The sequence below is a fragment of the Epinephelus lanceolatus genome, chromosome 3, assembly GCF_041903045.1.
Source record: "Epinephelus lanceolatus isolate andai-2023 chromosome 3, ASM4190304v1, whole genome shotgun sequence".
Lineage (NCBI taxonomy): Eukaryota > Metazoa > Chordata > Actinopteri > Perciformes > Serranidae > Epinephelus > Epinephelus lanceolatus.
The window spans coordinates 1,656,149-1,667,768 of record NC_135736.1 but is presented as its reverse complement, the minus strand read 5'-3'; the positions used below and the strand labels follow the sequence as shown (position 1 = coordinate 1,667,768).

Sequence of the window (11,620 nt, the reverse complement as noted above, 5' to 3'; positions counted from 1 at the left end):
AGAGTGTATGTGTCTGTTTGTCTCTGTTTCTGTTCATGTTATTTAGCCCAGTTGGGGTGTAGGTTGATTTGTGTAATGTATTTAATTGTATTTAATATGGATGCTGTTGTGTTAGTTGAGCATATATTGTTTAAATAAAAGCTCTGTGTGGCTGTAGCTTAGAGATTTGTAATGTAGTGTCAGCCATTTTACTTTCAGTATGAACATATATTTAATAATGCTGTTGTGTTAGTTGAGCCTATATTGTTTAAATGAAAGCTCTGTGTAGCTGTGTGGCTGTAGCTTAGAAATTTGTAATGTAGTGTCAGCCATTTTACTTTCAGTATGAACATATATTTAATAATGCAGTTGTGTTAGCTGAGCCTATATTGTTTAAATGAAAGCTCTGTGTAGCTGTGTGGCTGTAGCTTAGAGATTTGTGATGTATTGTCAGCCATTTTACTTTCAATATTTAATAAGGATGCTGTTGTGTTAGATGAGCATATTGTTTAAATGGAAGATCTCTTAAAATGGATGACTGTGTCTACCATTTTACCATGTTAGACATTTAAAAATATAATTTAAAAAAATTATGCATATAGGTATGTTATTAAATCATTATCTCCAGCAGGCATTTAATTGTACACATTTTCTACGTCACACTTATTGTTAAATGAAGCAATGCGTTTTCTTTAATCTACAGATAGCCTTCTCACTTGGCCATGTGATCTGGTACCCTACTGCTTTGACAGCTGCGATTGACCTGCAATCATCTGCACTACATCTGTGATCCTCTGATCCAGAACGTGTACACTACACACAAAGATACATTCATTCAATCAGAAACACACAGCCAACTGATAAACACATTTCTGATTCTGTACATACACACGCATACACATATAGACACACACACACACACTTGATTATTTTAGTAGGCGTCTGTCTACTGCTTCCAAGGTAAGTTGAGCTATGTATGTATTTGAAGGCTGAGGCCAGAGTCTGTCTGTAAAGTATGGCTTTTGAGTGTGATTAGCATACAGTCAGAGTGATTTGTATGTTTTCTGTGTGAATGTTGAATTAATATGTTTTGGTTGTTTGTGTCTTTTTTAGATGCCCTGTGCAAAGTCCTACTGGCGTGCCCAGGCCCTGACGACGAGGATGGCGACGGCGCAGACTTGGACCCCCCTGCCGCCTGTCCCCGAGTTTCGTGCTCGTATGTATCAAAAATGCTCTTGTAATGTGTTTCAATGGTACCAATAAAATGTAATTTAAAGATGAGTAAATCTTGTGCTGATATTGTTGAATTTTGATTTGTCTGAACAAGGTGCGGTACTGGTTACCGCCATCGTGTGCGGAGATGGCCAACTTCGGAGCTGACCCAGCGCAGCTTCAAGTTGGTCACTCCAGCTCAGCATCCGGAGAAGCAGGTATGATTTCTGTCTTATTCATAAAGACAGTGATGGTTGCATGGTGTCACGCTTGGTGTCTGTGTTCTAAAGCGATATCTCTGTTGTCGCAGTTCGTGTTAGTCATTGGAGACTCCCACCTGCGCGCCATGGTGGACGGGTTCGTGGCCATCCCGGAGGACTGTCTGTCTTTTGGTTTTCTGTCTGTTCCAGGTGCTGACGCCAGGGAGCTGAGGATCGAGGTGCTGTGTGCTGCTGTGCCATGGACCCCGGACGCTGTGTGTGTGCTTGCCCCGAGCAACAACCTCACTACCAGCAGGACCATCAGTGAGGCGGTGTTGGACTTCAGTGCGCTCCTGACCACCGTCTGCAGCCGCTGGCCCAAGGTGTGTTTTATGTATTTATTTTTCCTTTTTTCTTATTGCAGTCACTGTTATCAGTATTTATTTGGTAGTTGTGAGCAGACGGTTGTGTTACGTGCTTGTTTAAGGGAATTAATGAAGAAATGGTTGTTTCTAGGTCTTTGTGTTGGACTTCCCTCCCCGTCTGACCATGGACCTTGGCTTCCAAGAGCAGCTGCGTCAGGAATACCACCGTGTTGCAGCACGCATGGGTACGTTACAGTTGTGGTCATCAGCACAGTTGTAATTGATGTAATGTGTAATTCAACATAATTTATACAAGTGTAAATAGTAGAAGGATTGATGATGTTTCTGTCATTTGTGTCAGGTCTCCCCTACGTGTCTGTGGCGGCGCACTTCCCAGTCCATCGGTTGGAGCTGTAGTGCCATGATGGCGTAAGTACAGCATACTTTGTTGGTGTGACATAACACATTGAGGAGTTTCATGTTTTTGGAGTGACATGTTGGTTGTGTTGAACTGTCCTTCAGGTGCACCTCAGCGACTCCGATGGCATGCCCATCCTGGTGCAGCTGCTGTGGAATGTGGCGTTTTTCCAGCTGGCACCCCCTCCGCCCGCGCCCCCAGTGTCTCCCCGGAGATCGCCGGGTGGCCAGGTGTCCCCCACTCTGGACGTGACGGGGCACGTTCCTGTGCCGCGTCACAGTGACCCCTGCGAGTGGGCAGTGGTTGGACGGCAGGGCAAGGTAATTGTGTTGCTTCAAGGCAATTTGTGGCTTAAAGTTGTGCGAAGTTTTTTGTCCAAAAATGAAATCTAACCAACTCTGTTGTTTTTGTTTTGTAAGGCTGGAACATCTCCGGTGGGACAGTCTGTCATCCCGTCCAACCCTGTGTGGTTCAGCAGTGGCATGTTGGACGCCATGGAGAAGGTTTCCCCTTCTTCTGGCTCTGGCTGCCCTGCTGATCCGCCAGCCGGCCAGGTAAGCTGTTTACACATTGCGTCAACACTGTAGAGGTCAAAACAGGTGGACAGTTTTTATAGGGGTTTGTTTTCCTTCCTACAGACCTTCCGTGTGAAGCGTCAGCCAAAAGGTGTTGCCACAACGTGCAGAGGACGAAAGCAGGTTGGTGTTTGTTTGTTTTTTTTTGTTTTGTTTTTTTTTTTAGGATGTTGATGTGGAATTTTTTTTTATATTTCTAAAACATATGTCGCAACAAAGTGAGTGCTGTGTTTTAATAGTTTTTGATTTTTATTCTGTCTTGATAGGTTCCGGCAACACCTGTGCCTGCCCCTGTGACCGAGTCTGCCTCCAAGCCCGGCCCAGCAGTCCAGGAGGTGTGTTTCATTTTAAATATAATGTCACTTATTGATGATTTTAGGAAGAAGTAACATGTCGTCTTTCATTGTATTATTTAGTAAAACCTCATATTTTGCTTTTGTGCCAGGTGCAGGTCACAGCCCAGCCGTCCGTGGAGGTGGTGGAGGAGGTTGCTGCAGCGTGCCTTGCCGTGCCGATGGAGTCCACTGTCCAGGAGGGAACCCAGATGCCACAGAGGATCGGCACAGATAAGGATGTTTTTGTTCCTTTTGTTAGTGTTCCTGGTGTTAGTGCAGTTGTGTCAGAGTCAGACAGTCATGTTGTGGCAGCAGAGGGTAGCAGAGGGTTTAGGCTGGGGAAGGTTGTGAGGGGAACGTTTCACCAGGGAGATGAGCGGTTTGTGTATAGAGGGCGGCAGTGTATGGCTATAGCTTTGGCCAGCTTAGCCAAACACACATTGTTGAGTGTGTTCTCGTGGGATAGGTTTGATGTTGATCGCGCGCTGGTTGTAGGTGATGAGTTGTACACTAGTTTGCTTGACCTGAACATTTTTAGCCACGAATCAAATCTGCTCTCTGTTGCAGATTTGCCAAAGCAGTTTGAGGTAGGGGAGCAGTTGTTTAGCTTTAGCCACGGTGATACAGTGTTGGGTGAAGTAGGCGTGACTGAGGGTGAACACATCGACAGCGGTGTGTTCATCAGTCTGAGAAATGGACTGGAGAGGATCTTCAGTCAGTATAGTACATGTATTATGACGCTGTGTGGGAGTAGTTCTGTCATCATTTGTGACGATGGACGGTTTGCTGTGGTAGACAGTCACTCGCGTTGTGACATTGGGTTAGTCCATAGTGATGGTAAAAGTGTGGTGTTGCAGTTTGATTGTCTGGATGATCTCTATGGATACATCTGTTGTTTGGCAGACAGTCTCAGTTCTAGGCAGAAGCTCTTTGAGCTGAGTGGCGTTTGTGTCAGTGAGGGTGCAAGCCCAGTGCTGTCTTGTGTTTCGGTGGAGAGCTGTATTACTGACATGAGTACTGCTCCAGTGGCAGAGTATAGTGATGTTTCTGAATCCAGGGTAAAACACATTTCCTCAGAAAAGTGTGTCTGAGTGTGTTGTTGGTGTAACTGTAAGTCCAGCACTGTCTGGCATTTCTGTTGGGACTTTAGCCAGTCAGGTGAGCAGTGGTTCAGCGGCAGAGTCAATAGTTAGTGATGGTAGAAAGCGTAAAATTTCTTCTTGCACAAGTGTGTTGAAGAAATTAAAGACATTTAATTTTAGTGAGGTTAATGCAGATGTAGAATTTGTTAGTGCTGTGGCAAATGAGGAGCTGCTCTTCCATCCTCTTAGTGTAGATGTCTGTAAAGCTTTGTGTAGCAAGTTAAATGTAGACTTTGGGAAGGTCAGTGATTCGGTGTCCACAGAGGTGGGGTTGTTAGGGGTCCCGTGTTTAAATGAGAGGATTGTGGCTGATGGTAACTGCTTCTTCAGAGCCATCTCTCAGGCTGCGAGTGGCTTACAGAAGCACCATCGCAAGATTAGGCTAGCTGTATGTAAGGAGTTAGAAAGGAATGCAGATGAGTATGCAAGTCTTCTGAGAAGTGAGTATTCGTCTGTGTCAGAGTATCTTCAGCAGTCCAGGATGAGAAATGTGAACAGTTGGGCTACAGAGGTAGAAATCCAGGTCACAGCAGATTGGTTAGGAGTTAGTGTGTGTACTTTTTATGATGGACGTTGGTTGAAGTACAAGTGTAACAGTAAGTGTTTGTCAGCAGAGTGTATTTATGTAGAGAATGTCATGGGGCAGCATTTTGAGAACACTGTTTGTGTGCATAAGCCTGGACTGCAGACTTGTTATAGTTATTGTAAAGTTAGTGATGTGTCAGGTTATAGCATTAGGTCTAGAGTGACAGATGTGGATAGTGAGAAGTTAGCTGTTGGACGTAATGAATGTGTAGGGTCTGAAGGCATAGGTCCTAAGTCTGTGAAAACAAAGTATTTGAGGCAGAGAAAAGGGACACAGGAGAAAATGAGTAGATTGCTTAGAGAGAGACGTCAAGTAAAGTTTATGAAGATGTATCGGGAAAACGTATTGTATAGAGAAAGCGTTAAAGCGAGGAGGGTTAGTAAATATACAGAGAACATCCAGCACAGGCAGAGGGTTAAAGCGATTAGTAAAGCTAAGAGTATAGCGAAGTACAGAGAAAGCATGGAGCACAGGGAGAAAGTTAAAGCAATTAGTAAAGCTAAGAGTATTAAGAAGTATAGAGAAAGCATCGAGCACAGGGAAAAAGTTAAAGCGAGTTGTAAAGCTAAGAGTATAGCGAAGTATAGAGAAAGCATCGAGCACAGGGAGAAAGTTAAAGCGAGTTGTAAAGCTAAGAGTATAGCAAAGTATAGAGAAAGCATCGAGCACAGTGAGAAAGTTAAAGCGCTGAGTGTTAGTAAATATGGAGAGGACACCCACCACAGACAGAGGGTTAAAATGATGAGTGTTAGTAAATATAGAGAAAGGGTTGAGCACAGAGAGAGGGTTATGGATAGCGTCAGGTTGAGTAGGAAGCAGAGGATGGAGAAGTCAGTCGACTTTGGTTTTGTTATGGAGCAGTTTTTAGAAAAGGTCAGAGATGGTCCAGATTTTGTGTGTTGTGTGTGTCATAGGTTGTTGTTTAGGAATCAGGTGCAGAGCTGTGTAAGGGAAGTGTATGGTACAAGTTTAGCTACAGCGGGTATTGCAGAACAGTGCATTAGTGAGAAGTATTTGCATAGATGTAACGATCAGTGTGTTGTGCCTTGTCAGTTGGTGTTGTCTAGAGGTCAGCTGTGGATTTGTCATACGTGTCATCATAAGATTAGTGCAGGTGAGATGCCAGCTGAATGTTGGAGTAATAACTTGGATGTTGATCCTGTTCCACCAGAACTGGGGTATCTGAATAGTATAGAGCAGCATTTGATAGCATATTCCTTTTATGAAAATGTTGGCATTGCCTAAAGGGGGGCAAAATGGAGTACATGGTCCAGTGACCTGTGTTCCCGCCAACATTACGCAAACTAGTAATGTGTTGCCGCGTTCGAGTATGGAAGGGTCTTTGGTGCAGGTGAAGTTAAAGCGCAAGTTGACATATAAGGGACATTATGAGTACCAGTTTGTGGATCCGTTGCATGTAAGACAGGCGCTGGAGTATTTAAAGAGGACCAATGTTCATTATAGAGACATAGAGTTTAATGAGGAGTGGATTAATGAGTTTTGTAGGCAGGAAGATGGGGACAGGGAAGAGGCTGGATCAGCTAGTGAGGATGAAGCTGGTAGAGGAAGTGAGGAAGCTGGTAGAGGAAGTGAGGTTGTTGGTCAGGTTGTAGAAAAGGCTAAGGTTGATGATTTAGCAGAATCAGCAGACATAGTACAAGATGAAATGTTAAATGACAGACAGCAGCACTGCATGTTTCAGGACACTTGTCTTATGCCTGTTGATATTGGTCAGGAAGCATTAGATCAGTATTTTGATGATATTGTGAATATAGCGCCTGCAGAGGGAAATAGTCCAGTTAGGATGCTTTCTGACCAGAGTAATGAAGCAAAGTGTTTCCCCGTGTTGTTTCCTGTGGGTCAGAAGACCTTCCATGACAGTCGGCGTTATCAGTTGAGTCTGTCGCGTTATTTCAACAATAGGATTATGCACTACGATGGTCGTTTTGCATGTAATGTAGAGTACATATTTTTTGCTCAGTACATGTCAGAGGTTGATCAGGTGATGTCGAGTGTTTCTGTAGCGTTGCGTAAAGGTAAGGGAGGTCAGAGGTCTCAAAGGATTAGTCAGAGTATGCTGAAGGATGAGGAGTCTCTGAAGCAGTTGTTGCAGTTTGATGATGGATTTAGGTTTTTAAAGCCTCTTCATGGGACCCCTGCGTTTTGGATGTCCGTGCAGAAGGACGTCTTGGCGTGTGTGCGTCAGTTAGGGATTCCGACGTGGTTTTGCTCGTTTTCGTCTGCAGATCTGCGCTGGCAGAATCTCCTGACCAGCATCCTGAAGCAGGAAGGCAGAACGCAGACGGTAGAAGATTTGGAGTGGGCAGACAGGTGTCAGTTGTTGCGTGGTAACCCAGTTACAGCAGGATGAGGATGTTTGATTACAGATGGTATTGTTTTCTGAACGAGGTTCTCATGTCTCCTGCTCAACCAATTGGCAAAATCATAGATTATTTTTATAGAGTCGAGTTTCAGCAGCGAGGTTCTCCTCATGTTCACTGTCTGTTTTGGATTGAGGGTGCTCCCCAAATTGATAAGAATACAGACGAGGAGGTTGTAGAGTTTATTGATAAGTACGTATCGTGTGAGTTACCCTCAGATGATGACGCATTATTGGACATTGTGTCATCAGTGCAAACACATTCCAAACGACATTCAAAGTCATGCAGGAAAAAGAAGACTGTATGTCGTTTCAATTTCCCAAAACCTGTGTCTGAGCGTACATTCATCTGTAAAATAGAAGAAAAAAAATGCACATGTGACAAGAAGGAGGCAGAGAAGACAGGGAAGGATCCTCAGTCAGAAGACAAACCAGTCTGTAGGTGTTTTGACAGGAGTAACAAGATGAAAGTAGAGATTGCGAGGTCTATATTGGAATCCGTTAAGAAAGCAGTGGAAAGTGAGTCATTTGGTAGTGTAGAGGAGTTATTTATGAGTGTGGGCATTAATCAGGAGATTTTTGAAATGACATATAGGAAAATGCAAAACAAGACCAAGGTAGTTTATAAGAGAGGAGTAAATAAAGTTTGGGTCAATTAGTATAGCAAGCAGTTGTTGAAGTGTTGGAACGCTAATATTGATGTGAGCTTTGTAACTGATGCGTATGCAGTTGTTGTGTATTTAATATCATATATTACAAAAGCAGAGAGAGAAATTGGCCTGTTATTGAGTAATGCCCAAAAAGAAGCCAAAAACCAAGGAAATGTCTCAGCTAAAGACGCGTTGAAGAAGTTGGGTAGTGTGTATTTGCATAATAGGGACGTTAGTGCTCAGGAGGCAGTGTATAGGTTAACGAACTTGCATTTGAAGGAGAGCTCTAGGAAGGTTGTGTTTGTGCCGACAGGGAATAATATAGTGAAGATGAGTTTACCCCTCAGTGTTTTGAGGCAGAGAGCATCTGCACACGATCTTAGCACAGAAGATATGTGGATGACGAGCTTCGTGGATAGATATAGGAACAGGCCCGACGGTGATGTGTTTGAAAATATGTGTATGGCGACATTTGCGTCGGAGTATCGTGTTCTTTCCAAAAACGAAAAGTCTCCGGACATGATTCGATTGAAAAATGATTTGGGCTTCATTTTGAAGAGAACATGTACTCAGTTTGCGGTTGTTCAGTACATGCGCGTTAGTTTGGAAAAACATCCAGAGTTGCATTTTCAGAGTTTGCTGCAGTTGTTCCTTCCATATAGAACTGACTCAGACCTCAAACCTGAAGGCTTTGAGCTGTTTGAACAGTTCCATGAGGATGGAAGTGTGACATTTAGTGACGGGTCAGTACATGCGGTTAAGGATGTGGTGAAGGATAATAGAGCAGTGTTTGATGTAGATAATCCAGATTTAGAGCGTGCGCAGGAGATTGCAGAGCAGCATGGTGTAGATGAGGTGGATGCTTGGGGGAAGCTGTGTCCTGAACAGGAAGTTGAACACCTTGAGTGTTTAGAGGAGAGAAGGCAGCAGCAGGGATCTGAGATAGTAGAGGAGTAGTTACAAGAACGTCTGGAGAATGTGCCAGATTTGGTTGTTGGTAGTAGACAGGTAGCGCAGCTGGAGAGGAAGAGGAATGTGATGTGTAGAAGCGAGGGCTTAGCTTTAGTTAGGTCTCTGAATGAGACACAGATGGCTGTGTTTTATAAGGTCAGACAGTGGTGTTTGCAGAAGGTGATGGGTAAAAACCCAGAACCTCTGCATGTGTTTGTGACAGGTGGTGCAGGGACGGGGAAAAGTCATTTAATTAGGGCTATTCAGTATGAGGCAGGGAGGTTGTTGTCCACACTTTGTGATCAACCAGACGATATTTGTGTTTTGTTAACCGCACCTACAGGCATAGCTGCATACAATTTAAATGCAGCAACAATTCATCACACATTCAGTATTGGCACACATGCCAGTTTGCCTTACATCCCTTTGGGTGAGGACAAACTAAACTCTTTGAGAGCCAAATTTAGTCACCTCCAAATTGTAATCATAGATGAAATCAGTATGGTTGATCACAATCATGTTGGCATATGTTCATGGTAGGTTAAGGCAGGTGAAGCAGATGGGCGACTTTTCCCCATTTGGTAATGTCAGTGTGATAGCTGTTGGAGACTTCTATCAGTTGCCTCCCGTTAAAGGGAAGCCTCTGTATAGCTGTCCGCTTGGTGTGGACCTGTGGTGTGGTTTTAGTATAGTGGAGTTGACAACCATAGTTACGCAGAAGGATAGTGTGTTTGCAGCGTTGCTGAACAGGTTGAGAGTGCGTTCAAAGGCCACCCCCATGTTAGCTAGTGATGTTGGAATATTAAAGGCTTGCGAGACAGGGGAAGAGAGCTCTGCTTTGCATATTTTTCCAACCAATAAGCAAGTAAGTGAGCATAATTTTATGCAGTTGATTACCATGCGTCCAGATTATGTTGAGATAGAAGCCAAAGATTTCAAACATAACAGGAAAACAGGCCAATTGGAATGTACAGCAGGGCATCATAGTAATGCGGACACATGTTTACCGGATAGGTTGTGTTTGGCAAGGAACGCACGTGTTATGTAAGAACGTAGATGTTGAGGACGGTCTGGTCAATGGCGCATGTGGCACGGTAACTCATATCGATTTTGGTGATGATGAGAAGTTTCCTAAAACAGTTTATGTCAAATTTGATGATGAGAAAATTGGCTCACAGAGGAGGAAAACATGTGTACATGCGGCAGTAGAATGTAGGTATTCTACTGCTATTGATCCCGAGGAGGACAGGGCAACTAAAGCAGGTGGTCTACGATTTCAGTTTCCTCTTAGGCTAGCGTGGGCGTGTACAGTGCATAAAGTGCAGGGATTAACGGTAGATGAGGCTGTAGTGTCTTTGAAGAAGGTGTTTGCACCTGGGCAGGCTTATGTAGCTTTGAGTCGTGTTAGGGCTTTGTCTGGACTGATCATCAGGGATTTTAAAGAGAAGGCCATTTACTGCAAGGATGCCATAAAGGATGCCTTAGACAGCATGCCCCCATTTTTAATTGAGCAGCCTAAATCTTCATTAAGTGCACAAAGTTTCTCTGTGTATTTAATGAACGTTCAAAATTTAAGTCGCCACCTGGCAGATTTGGTGTCTTGCACACAGGATTTACAGCCTAACTGTATTGCTGTCACAGAAACGTGGCTCACTGCACAGTCCTCGTTAGACAGTGTCCAGATTGATGGATATGCTTTCCACAGTCGTCCGTGAGGTTTGTGTTACAGCAGCAGTAACCCCAAATTGTTAGAGCTCCAGGATCTAGAACATGGTGGAGTTGGTTTGTACAGTGTAGGCAATTTGGACTGTCGCATCCTGCAGGCACCTGATTTGAATCTGGAGTGTTTGGTGTGCCTGTGTACCAAATTTAACATTTTGATGGCAGTAATTTATCGTCCACCATGTTATCCAAAGTCTTTATTTAAACAAAATCTGGGGAAATTACTTGATTGGTTGAATCCAATTAGTGACACAGTTGTAGTGATGGGAGATTTTAATGAGAATGTTTTGAAAAAATCATCAATTTGTAAATTCATGGGGCAAAAAGGATTTCATCAGCATGTAACACAGGAGACAACAGAAAAGGGGACATTAATTGATCACGTTTATGTTAAAACAGCACAGTATGACGTGGAATGTGCAGTGATGCCCACATACTTCAGTGATCATGAACGTATTCTGTGTAGTTTTAGTGTGAGAGATGATCAGGGTGAGCTAGAGGACTTAGACAGGTTGTTTGGGGACTTTCAGGATGTAGCGGTGGATGCGTAGTGTTTAGGTGGATTAGATCAGGTTGGTTTGTGTAGTCTGCAATGTAGCTTCACGTGACTCATACAAAGTCCCAGTGCAAATGTAGGTAATGGTGGTGTTATTATTGTTATTGTGTTTATCTGTAGAGTTTTAAGAGGAAACTGACTTGTAGTTTGCTGTTGTGTTAAAATTGTGTAGGTTTGCACTCACATGAATTTGTGTTAGTGTAGAGTCTGTCCCACTCCACTGTGTGAAGATTGTGTATTGTAGGGCGATTTGAGTGTATTGTGTGGAATGTTGATATGATTATTGTGTAGAGATTTTAGGTGAAACCAATTATGTATTACAGGTGGAACGAGTTCAGTGTTAGCTGTTGTGAATAGTGTTATTTAATTAATATAATCATGGTTTTTACAGCTGTTAGTGATTGTAGATGTGTTGGTCTCTGTCTGCCACATGTTGGTTGTTGGTCTCTGTTACGACTGTGAATGTATGTATTTATGCATGTTAGAGTTTGTGGTTCTTTCACTCCTGATGTGTTCATATGCAACTGTTTCAGTCATGAAAATATGAAA

General features: G+C 43.4%; 1 protein-coding gene and 1 pseudogene across 1 annotated transcript; both read left to right on the top strand.

Annotated features, from left to right (window-relative positions):
• The first annotated feature begins 1,323 nt into the window (after positions 1-1,323).
• On the top strand, positions 1,324-4,203 carry LOC144459401 (uncharacterized). The gene is made up of 7 exons (XM_078163353.1): positions 1,324-1,774; positions 1,908-2,001; positions 2,118-2,494; positions 2,594-2,728; positions 2,813-2,872; positions 3,016-3,084; positions 3,195-4,203. The coding sequence occupies exons 3-7, from the start codon at positions 2,303-2,305 to the stop codon at positions 4,173-4,175; spliced, it is 1,437 nt and encodes a 478-aa protein (XP_078019479.1). The 5' UTR covers positions 1,324-1,774; positions 1,908-2,001; positions 2,118-2,302; the 3' UTR covers positions 4,176-4,203.
• A 504-nt stretch (positions 4,204-4,707) lies between these two features.
• On the top strand, positions 4,708-11,066 carry LOC144462607 (uncharacterized; annotated as a pseudogene).
• Positions 11,067-11,620: the final 554 nt, after the last annotated feature.